This window comes from Oenanthe melanoleuca, chromosome 1 (genome assembly GCF_029582105.1).
Source record: "Oenanthe melanoleuca isolate GR-GAL-2019-014 chromosome 1, OMel1.0, whole genome shotgun sequence".
Lineage (NCBI taxonomy): Eukaryota > Metazoa > Chordata > Aves > Passeriformes > Muscicapidae > Oenanthe > Oenanthe melanoleuca.
In genome coordinates this window covers 17,916,676-17,939,234 of record NC_079333.1, presented here as the reverse complement: position 1 = coordinate 17,939,234, position 22,559 = coordinate 17,916,676, and the positions used below count along the sequence as shown (strand labels likewise).

The 22,559-nt window shown below is 36.2% G+C and overlaps 1 protein-coding gene across 4 annotated transcripts in view; it reads right to left on the bottom strand.

Annotated features, from left to right (window-relative positions):
* Positions 1–569: 569 nt before the first annotated feature.
* CBLB (Cbl proto-oncogene B) overlaps positions 570–22,559 on the bottom strand; it is a 124,871-nt gene continuing 102,881 nt past the window's right edge. For 2 of the 4 annotated variants that reach the window (XM_056492976.1, XM_056492984.1), the window contains exons 13-19: positions 22,412–22,506; positions 18,733–18,876; positions 15,372–15,451; positions 15,140–15,271; positions 13,715–13,852; positions 11,127–11,246; positions 570–4,600 (exon numbers count right to left, since the gene is read on the bottom strand). In XM_056492976.1, coding sequence (XP_056348951.1) covers positions 4,338–4,600; positions 11,127–11,246; positions 13,715–13,852; positions 15,140–15,271; positions 15,372–15,451; positions 18,733–18,876; positions 22,412–22,506 — 972 coding nt within the window. In that variant the 3' untranslated portion in view covers positions 570–4,337. The remainder of the gene's footprint in view (positions 4,601–11,126; positions 11,247–13,714; positions 13,853–15,139; positions 15,272–15,371; positions 15,452–18,732; positions 18,877–22,411; positions 22,507–22,559) is intronic. The other 2 variants (XM_056492991.1, XM_056493001.1) reach the window with 2 other exon arrangements.

Genomic DNA, 22,559 nt, shown 5'->3' with positions numbered 1-22,559 from the left:
AAAACAAAAACATTCCTAGATCACCCAGTTGCTAAAATTTGATTGTAACACAATAAATTAACACTTAACTTTCACATAATAAGAGTAAAAATGACAGAAATAGGCACCTATAGTACTGAAGTATCCCAAACAGGTAAATTCTCTAATTAGCAACATGACTAGTGGACAAAGGTTTAACACACTGAAGAAGTACCATAAAAATCTCAGCATTGAAATTCTAATCCATCTGCAGGGAACAGCACTGAGGTTTCAATAGCAACACTTGTATTGTCATGTATAGTAGAGGGGTTAAATTTTCTAAACTTTTTCCAGAATGCTGGGATACAGTAGCAGAAAAAAAAAACCAAAGTTTTACACAGCTAAAATGTTTTTGACATTAAGAGTACAATGCTTGAGAATATAAATGCATAGGATATTAAAAAAAAAAAAAAAAATCCGTGTCAGCTTGTTGTAATTTTCTTTAGGAAAAAGTCCTGCAAATTAATATATAGTTGGACTATGTGCTCACTTTTGATTCTAAATATTTAATGGTTACCATCCTTCTGCCATACAACTATTACATGCACATTCCAAAATTACTGCCAATTTATTAAATTTTACTGCTGAAATTTAGAAATGAGGTAATGTATGGGGATATAAAGCACAAGTCTTAATGCAGTGATTCACCTTATTTTAGAGCAAGGCCTCACTTTTGTGGCTTACAAAACAATGTTTTTTAAGGCCCCTACACAGGACAGGCTTTGTTTCTAAAGCATCATATGAAAAGTGATAATATTCAATAACAGAGACAGAGTCTTGAAAAATCACCGACCAACCCAACATTCTCTTAACATTAATTTTATAAAATACCTTACATGAACAGATAAAGAACTTGAGCATACATAATAACCAAAATTTAAAAAGAACGTTGAATAAAATATAAATTAATTGAACACATCACTAAATTTGCCACGTTAGACAAGTTTATAAAAGGCATTTTCAGATAAAATAGTTATTTGAAAGAAAAATCCTTCAAAATGGAAACTGCTGCAGTCCTTTTTCAAGAAGTCACTCCTAAAAGCACTAAACTCCAGGTCATCAGGTAGCACCTGAATTTGCTTTGAATACGGTGTTGCTTCAAAATTTGTCAATACTTAAGACACAAATTTAAATGCTTTTTGTCAGTGCAAAGTAAAGCTTCAAGCTGAAAATAAGAGAAATACAACAGAAGAAATGATCCTGGTACAAAACTTCCTAAATTCACATTGTAAAAAAGCTGTGCCAGATGCACTCTTGAGATACTGGACATTAACAGTTTTACCAGTGGCCATTTTAGGGTTCTAGACAAGCCATTAACATGGCTAATTATAATTATAATATAATATAATTATAATTATTTCCTTTACCACAATTTAAATTTTTCCTACACATAGCCTTTGTAAAGATCTGTGCTGCTGATGTCCACTTCTGAACTTCTGATTCAGCCAATTTGCTCTAAATGCAGCAACTTAGCCAAAAGGAGAGAAAAGGTGAGGCCAACAGACACCACAGGGATGGTCTAAAGACTGCAAATGTTTCTGAGTTTAATAACTTTGTTCACCCAAGCACTCTCATTCAATCAGTCTTCCTTAAAGTTACATAAGTGCACAATACACTGCCAAACCCTTAAGTCTTTCAAAGGGTAAAAATATGAGAGAACCATGTCTTTAGAGAACTAGACTGCAGCCAGATTAATTAATTTAAGCCTATTAATTCCTGCAGAGTAAACATCAATACTCTAGCAAAGCAGTTTTGCTGTTTGACTTTAAAACTACTAACCCAAACAGGTTTGAAACAGTCTGCACGTTCCACTATTTAGAAGTGTTATTAGCACACTCATTTAAAGATTAATGAAATTCTTTTCAAGTCACCACTCAGAATATTGCTCATCAAGTTTGGTTTTTTACCACATAATAAAAAAAATATTACTGGTGGTCACAACCAGAAAGAAGGAAAACTTTAAAAACTTCAATCTATCAGGCAGCAGTTCCAGCCTCTAATTGAAATATAAGGATGTAATTTATACTAAAATGCTGCATAAAAAAGAGAAAATTAGTTCTTCATTACAATTCAAAATTTCAAAACTCAATCTGCAGATTGTTTGTTCATCCTTGTAAAGTGCTCTTTTTTTCACTGTCATCATTGCTATGCTGGCAGTTATGCTAGAACCTCATTTCAGTAATTCCAGTACAACAGAGTGTATAATTTAATAGCATGAATCATTTTCAATTTATAGCTAGCTAAAATGCTACAGTGATGTTGCAAACAAACCAAATGAACAAGAGGGTTCAATTCTACACAAAACTTTCTCCCAAAACAGAGGAAAGAGATTAACTTGAGCCAAAAGCACAGAATATAACTTACACCAAAACTTTTCCTAAGCTGTACTTGAGGAATGAACAATTACAGGAAGATGTAAATGTCTTTTCCTCGAACATAAACTCAGAAGCATTTGCCTAAATCCAAATGAAGCAGCAGCTTTTCCTATACCCTGTATTCTCTTGATCATCTTTTATCACTGAAGCAGATTAATGATATCCACACTATGCCTCGTGATGCTGCAAAATAATTTAATCAGTTTTCAGAATAAGTTTTTTGATGAAACAACAGGACTTTGAGATAGCAGAGTAATTTCCAATGGGTGTTCTCAGTTACTTCAAATCCTGCAGTTCAGCCACTTGCTGCCTTTAAAAACATCTTTACAACAAACACTGATGAAATCTGATCCTGTAAGTGATCCAAATTCAGAGTGAAGGAGAACAGTAACAGCTGAAAGGGAACAATGAATATATACTTCACACCCAGCCTGGCACACTGAAATTTTCCATATACTCCTCACATCTCAAAATGAGAAAAATATTCTAACTACCACATGGTTTTGTTTTTTCAATAGTATTAGAAGAAAAATTTCAAAGTTTCTCAAAAAAAACCAAAAAAAAAACCAAGAAAGCAGCAATCTTAAGGTTTGTTCTGAAAATATTTGGACTCAACTTTGAAAGTACTCAGAAGAATCGTCTTCTCTCTTTTTCTAAAACCAGGAAGATTTTTAAATTGGCTTGCATCAATTTGGGCTTAAAATAAAATGTCAAAGTTTGGAGTATCACTAACCAAGTAAAGTATTTCCAACTAAGCAGCTGGAATTGAGTGAATGAATTTGGGTGTTAAATACATCCTTGAGGATTACAAAGTGTACAGGGGAGGGAGAAGATTACTAAAGAACTATGCAAAAAAATATTGCTACAGTAGCATTAGGAATTAACAGTGCATCAAATATTTAAATTTTCCAAGTTAATACAAACTGATCCAAGCCACAATGAACCACAGGATAATCACTTAAACAAAACATTAACCTCATTCTACTTTACTCAATCTAGAACTGGAATTTACCTGAATACTTTAATATAATTGAAAAAGTTTCCTTTCAGTCTTACCATGAAGAACTGGTACCATTAGTGTGTGATCAAAACACAGTATTATCATGTGCATTTGGCTTTTTTTGAACACCTGTAATCAAATACTCAAATTTAAAATAGATTTTACAAGCAAGAACTCAGTGTCACTGCTGCACAAAGTGTTTTATTTGCTGGTTGGGAATTTTTTGTGGAAACTGTATATAAAGGACCTTGAGACTACAGGTCATGGAATTCTTGTTAAACAGAAAGCTGCCCAACATTACTGTCAAAATACCTTTAAAAAGGCAGTTCACAGAATAATGTGTTTTACATTCAGATATTTCCTCTTTCAAAAGCAAAGGAATCTCAGAATAAAAAAAAAAAATCAGTAGTGAAGGCCACATACTTTTTGCATTTGATGAGCTGAAATGCAAAAAAACAATTAAAGCATCTTGTAAAAGAAAAAAAAAAAGACCAAAAGAAACACAGAACTTCTGGAAAGTGATGGTTTAGTTGATGGAGTGGTCAGCATGGAAACTGTTGGGAATGCTACAGCAGAACTGACCACAAGTACAAGGGAATATGAACAGGACATAGTACAGGCACAAACTAGAAAACTGTAACTTGCCAACTTGTAAACAAGAAAAAGCATTTCACAGATTAAAAGTTCTAGGGAAGTAAACTTTTTTTTTAAATTACTTTGTAAGTTCAACCCTGATTTAAAAAAGTATGGCTAGCAAAAATACATAAGCCTCAGCATATTTATAAGTCTTGATCAGAGCAGCCAGGAGCCTTTGATAAACGGCTGGAAACAAACACCCTTCTGCTAAGGATGGAAGAAAAATATCCCATTCTGTTCTTCCTCTCATTCCCCAATCCACATGTGTATCTGTAGAATTCATCTGCTCCAAGAAAATCTTGATGCTGCTATAGATTGAGACGTGGGGAGACTGGTGGAGGAAAACAGACAAACTCTCTTAAAATGCTACGGGCCACATCAAGATTATTCTGGGCAATTTCAAGTGCCCTCTTGACTTCTTCAAAGGAATAGCCCTCTCCCATAAGTTTTGCAATTTTTGCATCCACATTTTCCATGGAACTGTCAGAGCTGTATGCTTTCCTGTGATGTATTTCTGGTGCAGTTCTTCGAGGAAGTGGTTTAGGGGGCCTGGCTGGTGCTTGTGAACCATCTGTTTCAAATAAAAGAGATAAAAAAATCATTATAAATTGGCCTAAGACTGCATTATAGGTGAGTCAAACACCAAGAAGCTATTTTAAAAGTACATGAAGAAATATTTTAGTTAACCAATATAGCTCATTTTAAAATTTTGACAGAAGCTGAGGCCCTCAAGAACATCCAAAATGGAAATAATGTAGCAATATGCTATTTTAATAATATTATAGGAACATGCAATTTACAATCTAGATTATTTAAAGTTGGAAGATAAATAAAGTATGGTGGAACAGCAAAGACAATGAAAATAACCAGAAAACTCCCAACCCACAGTTTGAGAACTACTGAGTTAAAAAAAAACAACAAACCCAAAACAACAAAACAAACTAACAAACCCCCACAAGCAAACAAATAGCCCAAGAAAAACAAAACTTACAAAAATAAACAAATAAGCAAAACCCAAACAGAAGTTTGATCACAATTTTACTGAGGACCATAAGTTGCCTTGAAGAGGAATCCAGGCAAACATGCCTGAAGGAGAAAATTTATTATTTTTATAATTTGAATTATTAATTTATTGGTCCAACTTGCAGATTCTGTTCATTCAACTGCTGTTCATTTCATGCACAGCAGCTGCACCTAAGTACATGAATAAGTGGTTTCTCAAAAAGACCTCTAGCCCAGTTATTCCCATGATGAGAAGAGACCATGCTCCTTCCTCTCCAGTTCCAACCTGTGGAAACATCTCCCAGATCCTTATCTTCTATGGAAAAGTTTGCCTTCACAGTTTAAGCTAGTGACTAAGAACCATGATGTCCTGGTGGAAAAAAGCTAATATTCCAACTTGCTAATCTTCTCAGAGTCAAGAGTTTTGTGCTCAAGCAAACTTGGAACTTTACTGAAACGCCTTTATCCTCACTGATTCCACAATAAGAAGCTTAAATACAAGCAGGCACAGCACAGAAAACACTTTCAAGAGCAAAGTATTTAAAAAATTAAAAACTCTTTAATCCCTCAGAAAGGGTTTTAACAAGTCCTATCAACAGTGACTTTGATAGATAAATTAGAGGCATTTCTGGCTGTGATACTTCCTGTTTGCTTACACTGAAAGCAGTGGCATTTTCCAGTGTTAAGTACTTCAGAGACAGTTCTTTAGGCATGGAAGAAATGTTATATTTCCAGTATTCTTGTTGTAACCTTACCAAAACACTGGCTAGAGAGAACTATAATTCAACCAAGTGTGTTGAACACTTCAGATAAGTGAAAGCAGTTCACATGTCTAATGCATGAGTATTTTTTTTTTCAAATTAATTTTTCCATAAATTTGGATCTGTGTTGCTATAAAATTTTATTCCACTTCTTAATTCACAGAGTTAGTAGTACCTTTAACAAGATGGTGATATTCATATAAGAAATGAATGAAAGAAATTTGATTAAAGATCTACAGTAAGGGGCTAAGACCTACAGGTACTAAGGGCTACTTCATATTTGTTTTTGTTTTTTTTTTTTTCCTCTGAAGATAAAAACAGTGATGTAAATGATAAACCTTCTGAAGCAGATCTAAACCTGCTATGAAGGTGTGGAAGATCCATGAAACACCTGTCTGAGAAATTAACTATAGCTCAGGAAATGAAGTTAATCATCAAAAACTGAATCAGAGACAAGTTCAAATTTCGCACTTCACTTACTTTAGGAAACTGAAGACTAAAAGAATAATATTCTTCATCTTTAGCATAATGGCACATCATTTAAAACCAATCATTTTTTCTGTCACAAACATTCAGAGTGTTTTAATACGTACATTCCATTATGGACCTAATTTCTACACAGTATGAAACAAAATTAATTTACAAACTTTACATTTTCCTCTGGGCTTGAAGTACAAAAGAAATTCCTTATGCATAAATCAGATCCTTCCTTGTGCTTGTGTTACATGTGGATATTTTTTCTTGACTCGGTCTAGTACAGGCTTAAAACTGAATTTATTTCTTGTTTAAAACCTTCACTTCACTGAGGCTTTCAAACAAACTTTATTAAGCAATCACATCATTTAGAAAGGTCATTTTTAATTCTGTCAACAGATTTGAAGCATAGGCATTTTATTCTCACTACAGCGACATCACTCTATAGCACAGATACTCTGAGATCTTCAGTGCTCTCAATTCCCATTATTATTTTTTTTAATGCTGACATCTCTTTCAGTATCTTCACATCCATATAAAATTTCAGCTAAAGCTGGGTATCATGTTGAATCCTGAGCTTAAAGATACTAAGCCTAAGCTGCATGCCCATCTGGACACTGAGATAGAGGTATTAAGCAGGACTTTCCTTCCCCACCTCCCATCCATCCTCTGATGTTTCAGCCACCACAGATGTCTAACTAAAAATTCAAATAGATTTCCTAACTGCAATTCAATTACCAGTTTCTACCACGAGCAGCTTCCTCCACTGCTCACTTTTCTGTAATTCAGCACTAGATTGAACCCTTAGGTAAGGGGTTAGTATAAAGGCAGACACAGGCTCATTTAATAAGTGTTTAAAAAGCCTGGGAAAAGTGGTGAGAGCTCTAAGGCACAGGGGGGGAGGCTATTTGTAACAATGCCAACTGTCTGGTCCTCTCTGCTGAGAAATGCCCTTCTTTCCCTCCCTCACTCCTGGATTCCTTGGTCTTTCACCCACAGATTGAGGGGCATCAGAAGCAGGTGACAAAAGCTTGCTGTGCAAAGCCCCTGTGGAGCAGTGGCAAGAAGCTGCACCTCACTAACTGGGGTACAGGAACAAAGCACACCCAGGGACATGTGCTCCAAGGAGCTCAGAGAGCAGGGGGACAGTGAGGGAAGGACCCACTGCACACACTGCTCCATCAAGCTGTCAGACACAATCTTTGTACAATCTTTGTACTACACAACACTGTGGGTTACATTATTTCCTCTAGTGTTAACTGAAATACACTCTGGAATAATATTTTTGTAAAAGGAATCCAAATTTGAAAGTGAGTGTTTTCATAAGGCCAACTGAGTGAATGAATAGCAGCAGGCAAATATTGGTTAACAATATTTGAATCTCTATCTTACAGAATAGCTAAGTTCAGCAAAACAGAGAAGGCATCTATTAGAGGCTAAATTTTCTTCTTCCTTTCCCTTTTATTATTGGCTGTGCTCTGTGTATGAACAATATCACAGAATAATACAATATGTTGGAAAAGACCTTAAAGATAATTTAATTTTAACCCCTCTGCCATGGGCAGGGATACCCTCCACTAGACCAGATTGCTCAGAGCTCCATCCAGTCTGGCCTCGAACACTTCCAGGGATGAGGCATCCACAGCTCCTCTGGACAACCTGTGCCAGGCCCTCACCAGCCTCACAGTAAAGGATTTCTCCCTGATACCTCATCAAGAATCTTTCAGTTCTCCCTTGTCCTGTGACTACCTACTCTTGTAAAAAGTCCCTCCTCTCCTGCTTTGTTTTAGGTTCCCTTCATGCACTGGAAGGCCACAATTAGGTCACCCCAAAGCCTTCTCTTCTCCAGGCTTGTGTTGGGTTGCAATACAGGATGTGGCCAGAAGCTGGGTGGGGCAGTGACCCTTATCTCCATGGCACATATTATCTGCTAATGGGCCAGCTTTAAAACCAGCTGGGGCAATCATCTTTATCTTTTCCACAGCCCATCCTCCCTCCAGGAAGATATCATCTGCTGCTGGCCCATTCAGTCCCACTGTGTGACTGATAAAATTACATCATCCCACTGGGAGATGCTCCAGCCAGGGGGAGGAGCCAAGCCTTTCCTACCTAGATAAAAACTGAGATTTTGAACAAGTTATCCGTCTTTCCACTGGATTCCAGAGGAACACCAGACCTTTCCACACCATCCCTGGACCTTCAGAGGAAAACTGCACCTTCCACAGGAGCACTGCTTCAGCTGAACCACATCTGCCACTGCAGGAGGATGCAGCCACCATTTAATGGGACTGCTGCCAACACCCTGACTGACTGACAGGGTGTCAGGTTGTATCCTGACTCTGTCAAGGTTGGGATTGTTCTTTGTAATACTGCATTTCTATTTTAATTTTCCTAGTAAAAAACAAACTGTTATTCCTAATTCCTATATCTTTGTCTGAGAGCCCCTTAATTTCAAAATTATAATAATTTGGAGGGAGGGGGTTTACATTCTCCATTTCAAAGAGAAGCTTCTGTTTTTATTGGCAGACAGCTGTCCTCCAAACCAGGACAAGGCTGAACAATCCAAATTGTCTCAGGTTTTCCTCACAGGAGAGGTGCTCCATCCCTCTAATCACCTTGATGATTAGACTCTGGACTCACCCCAGCAGGTCCATGTCTTTCTAATGCTGGATGCATTTCTCCAGGTGGGGTCTCATGGCAGCAGAGCAGAGGTGCCAAATTCCCTCCTTTGCCCTCTTTGGGATGCAGCCCAGGAAAGCAGGATGCAGTCCTTCTGGCTTTCTGGGCTCTGAGCACACATTGCCAGCTCATGCCCAGCCTCTCATCCACAACATCTACAAGTCCTAGCTCCTCTTCTTGCTCTTTTTGTAAGGATTTTAAAGTTGTATATCAGAAGTTTGAGAAACCATGCCTTTGGGGGAGTAGGTTGCATGGTTGAGTACTATTCCTGAAGTGCTCAACACTGGATACCTGAATTAGAATAAATTATTCACTTAACTGAATCCTTGATGTCTACCATCATGACAGTAATCTTAAAAACAGTGAAAGTGAAGCAGAGAAGTTAAAGCACTGCCCATTGCTACTCTAGGAACCCAGTGGCTAAATTATAATTAGATTTTAGAGTGAACTCAATTTCTTTTTCAGCTAGTTCAAAGAATCACCTTAAAAAAGTACTGAAATGAAGAATATCTTAAGTGAGCTGATTAGTTCAGAATAAATGCAAAACCAAAGTTCTGAATACATTTACACTCTCTCCATTGTCTTTTTAAATCATAGATGAAGGTGAACCAGTTCATCCTGCAGCTCATCAGTTCTGTCCTTTGGAATTACTGCCACCGTAAAAACAACTTTCCAATTAAGAGAATGACATGATCTATCACATAGTTTTCATCTAATTGAAATTAAGTGGAATATCTTGCTGCAGATCATGCTGATTTAGAATGATATTTATAGCAAAAGCTGACACTTGAGTGTTTTTGAAGATGGCTGTGGGAAACACAGATCAAAAAGTATTAAGTAGCACCAGAAAGCTCCAACTTATTAAATAGCAAGTATCTTGCAGTAATTTAGGAAAGTTAAAAATTGTTCTACCCCAGAAGTGCAAGAATTGCAGGAAAACTCCTCAGCTTTAAAAGCAGTTACATCATTGTCATAATTTGCACTATAAGAGAACTCAAAACATTTGAATAAATTGAATGAGCATTCTAAGACAAACAGACCCCTCACAATGCCACATATAAAGCATGTGTTATAAACTCTTTTCTTCCAACAATTGGGAAAAAAACCAGAAACAGCTATATCTGTAAAGATACCCTTCCAAAAGAGACAGTATTTACCAGAGATCTCACACTAATTCACAATTACACTATTCATTAAAAAATAAGCCTGAAGAGAGCTACAGAAATTTCCCATCATTTAAGTTGGAAAAATACACTCCTTTTTTTTTTTTTTTGCCTACACCCCAGCAGCATGAAACTCTGTATTTCTTAGAAGGAGTATGTAATTACTACTAAAAAATGTATCTTTTTTTTTTTTTTTTTCACTTGGGAATGCTGCAATTGAACAACAATGATTATTACAGCTGAAAGATTAGAGAAAAGTCCTTTATGCATAAAAAGTCTTTACACACAACTTTATCTTATCTGGAGAATGATTAATGGTACAAAACATCACTTGGCTTTTTCTTTTTCTTTCATACAGCAAAATAATAGTGGTTGAGCCAATCCTCCCCCTTCCCCATGTACCATCCACATCTAGAGAAAAGAAAATTTGTCTAAAAACTGGTGAAAGTGCTTTCAAATACAATTAATACTGTTATTATTTTAAGTCACTTAGTAGATTTCCTTTAAATTTACTATTCTTGTTGCCTGAAAACCATAACCAAAATTTCTTTGGCAGAGAAATTGTTCCTACTGTACCTGTTCCACTGAAATGCAAGGCTGAATTTTAAGTGGTTTTGATTCTTGCTGATTTATTAAGAAACATCTTAAAAATTTCTTAGATATTCAGACAAACATATTAGCAAAAAAGACAGAAAATAATAAAGCTTTAGAGAGTGAAGCTACTTTTTTTTGTTTAGGAGAAATGGAACAAAGATGGAAATCAGATGCTTGTGCTCCTTTCAGTACTTCTGATCTTTTATGAATCTTTGAAAGGTGTCAGGAATACCTCCTTTTCTCAAAAAACAAGGAACACTGTAAGTCACATAGGCATTCAGACTGCAGGACTGTTATCCTTTGATGATTTCATATTGTTGTAAAGCAATATTACTATTGCCATTTGTTGCCCAGAATGACAAAAAATGCAAGTTATTTTCTTCATGCAATTGTAATTTTCTACAAGAACAGTTTTCTGCCTTACCTGAAGATGGAGGAAGTTGATCATAGTCTTGAGATGTCCTGTTTGTTTTGACATTTTCTCCAGGTGCTCTTCGAGCAGGTGGCAAAGGAACGTGACCAAGTATTGGGTCAAAATGGGGATCTGTGATAACAGAATAAAAAAAACTGCCTTAGAATAATCAGAATTGCTATTTGAGGGAAGGCTGAAGCACAGAAGGTAGGATTAAAATAGCCTCCCATCATACAGAGGAACCATGAGGTCATCCAGAGGTGTCCCCTGACAGCACAGGCACATGAACCTCCAAATTCAGCATTCACAGTACACAAGTAAGCATGAATTGAAGTGACAAACACAGGAATACAGACAAAGGTGGTCTGTTCTGCACTGACTGTAGTGATTCTGTGACATGGATTCTCTTCACATCCCTGAGGTACCTTTCAACCACCCAACCCTGATGCTGCTGGGATTGTGCCTGGCAAAGCATGCAAGGGGCTGCAGTGCCTGGAGCAGCACAATTAGAAACATCCCAGCTATTCAGTTTGTTTAAGCCTTCATTACACTTCTATGCTTTGCAGTTCACAAAGACTGCAGGCTGATTTCCTATTCATACAGTCCCAGCTATGGGTAAATATTACAGGGACAGAATTTTAAAAATGAGAGAAATAAACAATCCTGGTATATTGTCCCCTCTTTCTCTTTTTTTTTTTTTTTTGTGCTACCAAAGACACTTCAAAGCATCATCCTGGATCTGGCTTCTGCTCTGGACTCAGTGTTTGCAGAGTGTTTGTTTTGTATGTGAGTGCAAGTTTTTGCTGGTGTTGATGATGAGATTATTATTCTAATCTGACAGGCTCTGATGGATAGCTGAGAAATCACCCTCAAGACTTGCATGGAAACCAATCATCAAAAGCTCATCATAAATCTTCTACAACAGATTATGTGACAAGATGCAAAGTGAGTAATATGGCTTTAGAAATACCATATGAATAAAAAAAGACCAATTCACACAACCATGCATGCCTAAGTAGATGCAATACCCTGCTAAGATTAATGAGAACTGCTGCTGTACCATTCTTTTCCTTATGCAAATATGAAGAACAATCCATGGCTGTAGATACATAACCGAGATATTTATTTTAAAGCTATTAAATGTTTTTTAACACTATCAGTGACGTTCGCAGATTAATTGGAAGTTACACTTAAACATCTAAAACTCTGCATGTTTCTGGGAACTGGGCACAGGCAGATTGCGTGCATCTGTGTGTGAGGGCTCCTGTTTTTCCTCTCCATCCCCATCAGAACTGAATGGTGCACTGTGTTTCTGCATCAGAGGATACAACTGAGGCACCCATTCACTCCAGACTGCTGAAGATGACATTGTTTTTATTTTGAAGTGTAGAAGATAAACTACATTGTGTTTATGAACATCAAACTTTAAATTCTGTAATGTGCTAAGTCTTTTCACCTTGATGCATTCAGCAGCTTAGATGAGAAAGTAATACACTAAATTGAATTTACATTATAAAATACACAAAGCTTTGGCAAACTACACAGTGTCAGGCCTTGACTGATAGCAAAACATACATGATAAAAATATTCCATAAAATGCCACTGCACTTCAGCCTAAAGTAGCTGCCTTTCACCCCACAGTGAGTGCCACTCAGCCAAACACCAGAGAAGCTGTCAGGCCACCATGCAGCTGCACATGACTGCTTGTTATCCACATTCTGGCCTTTCTGTGAAACTATCACCAAAACATCTCATTTTATCCCTCTCCATAGAGCTTCTAAGAAAAGCAGAGAGGGGAAAGATAACATCCAACCCCACCACAAGGCAGATCATCCCTGAAAATATTCACAGTAAAGGTAAACTTAGAACAACATCATCCTTTGAAAGCTTCCAAAGAGAAAAAAAAAAATTAAAAAATCACTTCACAGACGTGTGGTATAACCCACAAAATTCCTGATGTAATCTGCATCATAATCAGCAAATGTATTCAACTTCATTAATCTGAAAATCAAACTCTTTTCAACTCAAAGACAAAAATCATGAATTGTAAACACAGTTTTCAAACCTTTTATAAGCAAAATACCAGACTGAATGTATCACAGTGATTTACAGGGAGAGATAGGTGAAAACCTGACTTAGCCAAAGGTCATGAACCCCAGGACCTACCAACTGTGTTCACAATATAGTTTTGTAGCAAAATTTTAAAACAACTCTAACAAAGCAGAATATTCTTTTCCCTTATTTACAATGTCTTTCAAAGTTTCAACTTGAAAATAACCCTCATGAATTATGTTTTACTATTGAAAACAATGGAGTTAACAAAAGGATACAGATTAGTATTACAGATTACAACAGAAAGCTATAATTAACAAAACTTCTAGCCTGGTATAGAAATATTGACCTCATTTTATTACTTTGTGATAATGAAAAGTAATGTCTTCTATCTTCTGAGTAGCTTCACCTCCACCATTTAAAATTTTGATTTTTTAATATTTTGTATAATGAGTTCTGAAGCCTGGCGACAATTTTATCACTGAACAGATAAACTCTTGAAGGAAAGGCAAATAAAACAGAATGTGCTGCTTGCTCTGCATTCCTACCAGAGTGAAGGAACAGCTCATGTCCTGAAGAGGGTCGGCTCCCTGAGCCAGCAGGTTTCGTGTGCTCAATCATGCTGTGCCGAGCAGGGGGTGGTGGTGGGGGGAGAGAGGGGGGTGAGTTATCAAATGCATCTTCACCTGCAGTTCAGAAATGAATTATTAGATGAGCAAACCTTCATTGAGAACTGCAGAATAAAGAATAAAGCTTAAACTTTATTTTGCTCTGGCTGTTGAGATGTATTCCTGTATTCCTACAGTTCATCTGAGCAGCTCAGTGACTCCAGTAATGAAACTGTAAACCTGACTGTTAATACCCACGGACCTCTTCTAAAACATGCTCTGAATGACCTTTTGCAGTGCTCAGTTTCTTTTCTGGGATGGAAGGAGAGATTGCTTTTAGTGATTCAATTGCCAAGAGTAAACTATAATGAAAGCTTCACTGAGTATCAGAATAACAGCTGTATTTCAGTGGCTAAGCAAGTATATTTATGTACAAACACCAATGCTGGCTGCACTGAATCTGCTACATTTATAGTGTGCATTATTCTCTATCTGCTGTTCAGAAGCTCTGACTCCAGATATAAAGTGAATTTTCTAGAGCTTGGGAAAAGAATGCACCTCTTATATAAAGGTGGTGCAAGCAGGACTAGAGTTACCAAGCACTGTGATTTTTATATGTTCTTTTGCCTTCATCTCTCCTGCATCTCAGGAACACTTCAGGGATCAGAGATCACAGTGCAGGATCAAGGCAAATATTCAAAAGGTTTAATGGAACCAGAAATTTGGATGCTGACACATACAGACAGACACAACCATGCAGCTGAGTTTGCCAATGAAGGTGTGGGTGGTCCCCAAGCATAGCCCCAATATATATGCAGAGATCATTGATTTTTGTGTAAGAGAACAGAATAGAAGTTGGGGTTGGAGAAAAGAGCTTTTGGTGACTGTACACAGCAGTGAGATTTGAACTGTTCCTTGATGGGGGGGGGGGGGGAAATCCCAGAAATTAACTTAATAATTTAATTTAGTGGTTTGATTTTTTTACTCAAATACCATCATTTTGGCATTCTTCTTTGTATTTGATAAAATAAAAGTAATTATTTAAGCTACAGCAGGAAAAATGCTCCACTACTGCATTAAAGTGCAATGCTCGAACTTCTTAGTAAGGTACGATTAAAATTTACTTTAGGGAAAATTATTTTTACTTTTCTGAATAGCTGGAAAACAGATTTAATGTACCTTTTTGTCTGTCTCAAGCAAGGCCTTACAAACAGACACAAATATTGACTGACAGCTGTGATATTCAGCTCATAGCCTGTTTGGTGCTCCTAACCTATTCAACACTGGCTTTTTTTCAGTAAGCATGGCATTTAGTTCATCTGGGCAGCATTAACCATTACATGTAATCAGCAAAAAGTCTGCAACCTAAAGGGGGCACCAGAAGATCATAATCGGAGGGTGTCCTGGTGAGCAAAGAGCTGTGTTTGGGGCTGTCTCTGGCAGGAGGCCGGGCAGGAGGCAAGGGTACCGCAGCAGAAGGTGCATCATAGACATCTCCTGAACGACACAACCACAAGAAGTGAATGTTTTCCTGCTGCACCCCCAGGGCAGCACAGAGTCAAGCTGCTGGGCAGAGGAGGAGAAGGCACAGACGTACCTGACTCGGGGTGTTTGGATTTCTTTATCTCGGAAGTAGCACCGTGTGTTCCATTGGCACATTGGCCGTTCTCACAAGCCCTGCAGGCAGACAGCAAGCAGGAAGCAATCAGCCATTTAGCCAAGCATTAATTCCCTCCATTCCTCCCTTCCACTTCACTATATGGAAATGAATCAGGAACAACAAGCCCCGTCAATTTAAAAATTTATATTTCTAGATATTGAGAGCAGATACTGGTCAACCCTCGTTAAAACTGCTTGGAAGGATTATACTGCTCTCTTGGTGACATACTGACATGGCTTAAAATAACACAGGCTGCAACACAAGTCAGAGGAAGAACTAACATTAAAACAGCCCTCACTTCAGAGCTCAAGTCATTAACACAGTTACATCACAGGCTCAATCTCAGTCACCTTCCCAGATGCTGGATTTTCCCTAGCAGAATTATGAAAAAGGGGATATGTGGATTTTGGTAATTATCTACACCAAAGCACACAGAAAAAAGCATTAAAAAAATGTGAGAACAACAAAAAAATCCAAACAGAACACCACAATGCACATTAATAACAAGTTTCAACTCAACTTTGCCAAACCCCAGTGAAAAACCCACAACTGCACTAGCCAAAGTAGCTTTGTTGGAAACTATCAATTTATGTATCAAATACTGATAGTATTTGTAGTACTGAAGTATTGCTGATACTTCTACCAGTTTACTGATTTCTTTTTTTTTCTTAAATGGAAGCATATTCTGCCCTCAAAACTTAACAGTATCAAATTAATATGAAAAGCATCAAACCAGTAAAGAGTGCCTACAATCTTGTTGAAAATATTGGAGATTATTTTTATAAGAAGACTTTGTTCAAATATTGCAGGTAAAATATTGAACAAGCCTTTTCATAATATCAAATATTGTTTAAAAATATGAAAGAACCAGGAAATTGCTCCTGTCACTGGAACTGTGGGTCCTGTATATTCAGAATGAACCAGAGACTTTCCTTGGAAAAAGGCCACCATGCTAAGCAATTACAGCTTAAAGATAAAAATCCCATTCCACCATACACCATTATTATTAAACATTGGGAAATCTGCTAATTATATACAGCTAAAATTTCAGATTTGGGATTTTAACCAACAGTATTAATAAATCTATCAGCTTTGGCCAAATGGAGAGGAAGAATGAATAAGAGCCTGGAATCATTTAATATATATAAACAGGAAAGAGGAAGTGAATTGCATTTGTGGTCCCTAGAGTTACAACTAGGAGTAATGAAATAAATATAAGAATAATTGCAAGATTTAAAAAGAAAGAAACAAACAAAAGCCCCTAATGGTAAGAGATCTTTTGCTATAAATTAATTCCCCCAGAGAAGTGGTAGAGGAAGTGCTGTTTCCTCCTTTGATTTGTTCAATCTTTCAAATGCAGTGGATGCAACACTTCCATTGACTCTTCACCATATACACCAAGTAATTAATATTTTCTACTCCAGTTTTAATCAATTCTGTATTTTCAATAATGCATCTAGCCACAGGCAGCAAGGTAACTTAACATGGCACTACTTCAGAAGACTCAGTCTGATGAGCCAAAATAAGTGATCAGTTTACAAAAAATGCTGAAATACCTGTTTACATTAACAGCAAACACCAGAAAAAAAGTCATCAAATGAGTACTAACAAGCAAGCCTTCTGTCCTTTCCCCTTTTGGGAAAAAAACTTTATTAGGAAAAGACAGCAAATATAATAATCTAACGTTCTTCTAATAATAGCCTAATTAGTAATGCTGAAATTCAGCAGTAACAAACCAGACAATTAAAGGATCTGACATAAAGTAAGACTGAATAATTTTTTGTATTATTCTTGAAATATTTTTGGCACTGTCATATCTAAAGGTAAAAGAGAGAAAAGGCAACACAAATTTGGGAGTAAGATGGAACAATTACATAATTCTAAACTACAAAACATTCTGACAAAAATTTTAAGCTCTTTAACTTACTGAAAACTCCAAGTACTATCCAAGAACTAAGGGACTAACAATTTGGAAAGTGATAAGAGAAAGTGACACTGGGTAAAGAACTGAAATGTGCTAAAAAATTTATCTTTAAAAAACAATAATGAGAAGTTAAATTTCATTGAAAGAAAACATCCCTCCCATGTCACTTAATAAAATGCATTAAAAGAACCAGGAACCAGATTATTTCTTGAAAACTTTATCTCAGATTTCACATCTAAGCAGCGACATTAGCTAAAAGATGATGTTTCAAGTATGTGGAACACCAGACTATTTTTTTTAATGCCTAGGAAAATGGTATGAGTTAAATTTTTTAACAGAATGTATTATAAGAGGAGTTGGTGGTTTTAATCATGGAGGAACTTGAATAGCAAACTGAGGTGTTTTATCTGTAGCAAGTCCCAACTTCATGCAAAAAAACTTACCATATGCACAGTAAAAACTGGAGAAAACTTGGAAATCATCTTTCTATCTATAGCCTCTATTAATAATTCTAAGGGTCTGGTAAAATACTGTACCAGCCAACTGAAGGCACTTAATTATTTTTTCTTTAAAATAAAAATCATCATTCCCATACAAAAACACAACACAATCCCATAAAAATGACATAGGTATAAAGGTCTAGGACTTTGGAATTTTTTTCTTCTTGCTTCCCATTTCTTTGCTCAGCCAACACAGTTTTATTTATCATTGATTTTTTTTTTTAAAGTCTCATATGGTAGATAAAAATTTAAGTACTTAAGTTCATTAAGCTTTGGCAACTGCACAACATTCATGTCTATGCAGTGAAGCCTGGATTAGGATTTCCAAGAATTTTTAACCTGCATGCAAAAAATTATAATATGATCTTTTTCTACCTATTTTAAATTCTGACTTAAAAGGCCTAAAAATTATTATTGTTTAATTCTGGGGTGAGAGACATGTTGAGTTTTATTCACGTTGGGTCCTCAACATCATATTCTGACAAAAGAGGAAAAAAATGGCAACATGTCACAATTTTTTTAACCACAGGAAGGTCTAAATATTTTAGATCAATACTTGATATTAATATCATACTTATGACCAGTAAAACATTTGCCCCTTTTCCCCCTATGACTTCAGACTTATTTGTCTTAATTCCAGCCATTTATATTTTTTATGGGCAAAGTTCAGCAGGAATGTCACAGCCTTCAGTTGTCACATCCCTTGCTCCAAGTCTCCTTGTCATAACTCATTAGTAATTCTGAACAGTGAAAGTTCAGAGGTATTGTTTCAGAACCTATTTAAAGCTAAGACACTGCATTTACTGACAGTAAATTTTGGAGAAAGCAGAGATTTTGTAAAAAAATAGTTCTCAAGGCTGCTAAATTACCTTACCGAGCAAGAGGTTTTATATTATGACTATGAGGTGGTTGTGAGCTCAGTATTACAGGATGTGAAGAAGGAATTTTGTATTCATCATCATCATCTGGGTGTTCCCTTGATTTATCAGACAGAGAATTTGCTGAAGGACCAGGGCACCTAAGGACATGAGAAAAATATTGGTTTATCTTTAGCTGTTAGGTACTTGACCTCACATAATACTGAAAATACTGTTCTTTAGCCCAAATATCCTTAATATGTCTGCTACATATAAAGAGAAAAAAGCACCATGGCAAACAAACTTGTAAGGTTGCTGACTTTTTGTCACAGAGAATGCATAGAACAAAGGGCAGCTGCCCTTCTAAGAGTCAAACAGTTAATTTAAGCAAGCACAACATAGCAGAGAATTGCAGAGAATCAGAATACTAAATAGGCACTAGCAAGACTCAGCCTGTTTGCACTTATCAAAAGCACTAAATAAAAGTTAATTCAGGACAAAAGGTGTTCAGCAGTGTTGTTGGATGCTGCTGGGGACCAGGGAAAAAGCAGAGAAAAGCAGTTTCTCAGACTACTCAAGGACAAGAAATTATAACAATGATTAAACACCTGCAGACATGCTTTGCAGAAAGCATGATTTCAAAGAGGTGTTGCTTTCTTGGACCAATGAGTCTTTCTATTCTGTTTTGCACCTACTACCCTATATAAGTGTAGTGTTTCTTTAAATAAAGCTTTCTTCTGCTTCTCCATTGCATGAGGAACTGTGTTGCATTATCCTTTCACTGCTCCTCTAGCTCAAAATGCAACATACCTACCTCAAGGCAACTAAACATTCCTAATATATTTACAGACTACAGAACTCAAAAATGGATGTTCCCTCATGCAAAATACCATTGTGGTTTACAGTGCTTCTGAGACAGTCTGCTACTGATGTAGCAAAGTGGGAGCTACTCACCAGAATGAAACAAACAGTAATTAACTTGAAAATTTTGAAGTTTGGGGGAAGAATCACTCTTTGAAATGAAGAAGCACACTTTGACATAAGAGTTTTAGATATCTTTTCAAGAATAGAACAGCAATTAGATCAAAACTGCTAAAAAAGTCTGACATAATTACAGAAGTCCAATTAAAAATAACGGTTTTCACAAGTCCAGTCAAAACCATAAGGCTGAGTGGAAAATAAAAATCAGATGTTCAGTTAGCAAGAGTCCAATATTTCATTATTGAAGTACAGTTTATAATAACTACTTTAGTAAAACAAAAATAAATCAGCAGTTTCCAGGAAAAACAAACAAACTAAATCCTCCAGGGATTTTCTATCAATGTAACTTTTTAAGAAAAAAAAAAGTAATATTTGTAACATTATAGCCAGTAAGAGCTGATCTAACAATTTAAGTAGGGACATTTTAGAATTATGAAATTTCAGGTGAGAGTCATTTTGCCTCCTTATTCTTTAGAATAAGAAATTTCATACATGATCAATGTATCCTTCAGTCACATGTTTGGAATTACAGACTGATTAAAACAACTGGAAAGAACAGAATGCCTTGGAGCTATGTGAAACAAACCAGCTCTCAATCTACCACACCACACAGACTGGAGAGCACAAAAAAATGAGCAACTGGCTCAGATTAATCGGAGTAGCACAGTTGTGAAAAGCAGAGTATTTTGAATCAAGTACAGTTCAACATTTATGAGTGCTGAGCACAGTGAATTCAACAGGAGGAAAAACAGACTGTAAAAATATTCTCTCTGACATTTTCATATAAATCATGATAGATATTATATGAGTTACTTTTTTTTGAAAGGAATTGTTGTGGCTGGTGGAAATTGCTGTTTTTAAAGATTTTTTTCCCTTCCTCCCCAGTTTTTCCATCTACATATTGTCATACAGTATTACAGATTACTGGCATATTTCCTAGTGGTGACAAAAACTTAGTTTTAAATAAATTAAAACCAGACATATTAGTGTTTAAAGAAAGAACATACTATGATCAATTTTAAGTCATTCCATGTGATATTTTAGTAATTAAATAATTTGAATTTCTTGCTCCTAATGTTATGTATTGATAATTTTACATTCTAAAAATTAAAAGCTAAAATTGCCTGTGTAATTTTAAAAAGGTGTAAGTACAAAGCCAAAACAGAAATTAAAGTTAATTTCTTCCTCAAAAATCAATCAAGTTTGGTTTTCACAAATGAAGGTTTTCCCTTCTTCCTGGAATTCATCAGTTTTCTCTTCAGAAATCTTCAGTTAATGAAAGAATTTATTTTGACCAAGCTAAAGTCACACATTCTAGCTTTGGATTGGCCTGACATGGATTTTGTGCCTGTACATATTTTTACAATATTGTGTGGACTTTCCAGTGCTCTGTGTATACACTGTACTTTGGTTCTAGGTTACATCTGTAAATATCTGAGTGAAAAAATGGGATTCTCACAAAGGAAAATTTTCCATGCTATGAAATACAAAAATAAGAATATTCCCCTCTTCAGATTTGCATTGTGTTATGAAATAAGTAGACTAGAAGGGCACTGATTACATGAAGTATCCAACTGGTACTCCTGTGAGACCCTCATCAAGTTACATCCTGACATTTAATTACAGCTATCTCTGGATAATGTTCTAAAATTCTCTTCTGAACTGAAAGTAGGAATGGAGAACTTCATCTCAGCAATTGCTCCACCTGAGAACAGGCTTCTAAATAAAAAAGTCAATGCTCCACTGCACCCTTATTGTAGTGCTCAGGAAGAAAAAACCCAGCATGTTAATAAAATGCTGAAATATATTTGTCTTCTATATTAAAGCTAACTGAACACAAAAATGGAATGAGAAAGTTCTCAGGACTAATATGAACTGACTGTCCAATTATATTATTTAACAGCAAGAATCACAAGCAGAACATTGGAAATAAGTTGTAGGATAGCACTGTGTTATGCCCCAATTTCCTTACAAAAACACACAAAAAAAGGGACAAACCACATTATAGGACTTTCAAGCTTTCAACTTGAAATATATCTTGTTCTGTACAAAATGCCATGTCATTCAGAGTCTGAAGATACTTGCTATGACAGCAACATCTTTATTTAAAAAATAAATAGTCATTTTACTGGAAGACTTACAGTAGTCTGTACTTGAAATGACAAATCTTCCCATATTCTGAAACTCAGGAAGGTTGATCATATTTGAAATGATATAAGATGGTTTGGGTTGCTTGTTTTTCAGCCACAACAAATAAGAGATGATAGTGTGAACCCTGGATAAAGCTCCACATCCTAAAAGCCCAGAAAGCCTGACTAGATTAGGGGCAGAAGAGTGATGGAACACATTTTTTAGCCCTAGCACTTTCCCTAGAATCTGTCATCTCCTGTGATAAATAGCTCTGACCACACTTCTGTAGTAATAGAAGCCAAAGCAGACAGTATCTGCTCTCACTGCCAAATGCCTGTGAGCAAGATCTGCCACAATTTATCCTCCCTCCCTATACAAACATGCTGTGTTCAATGAACATTAGGGCTGCTCCCACTTAATCAATCCCATTTACATTTGTAAAGGCACATTAAAATTCATGGAAAACATATCAAGCTATATTAGTTAATTTCTTTCTTTTTCCAATTCTTTCTTTTAGCACCAGAGAACTGGAGCTATTATCTAACATTAACTAACACTTTTCTTTTATAGATAAAGTTAACTTACTTTATACTAGGGATGATGGAGCCAGCTGGAAGAGGGGGTGAAAGCCGTGGAGGGACATCATATTCTTCATTTATCAGGTGACCATTTGAAAAAACCTAAAATCACACAAGTATTACAATGGGTATCTCCTTCTATCACCATGGATATT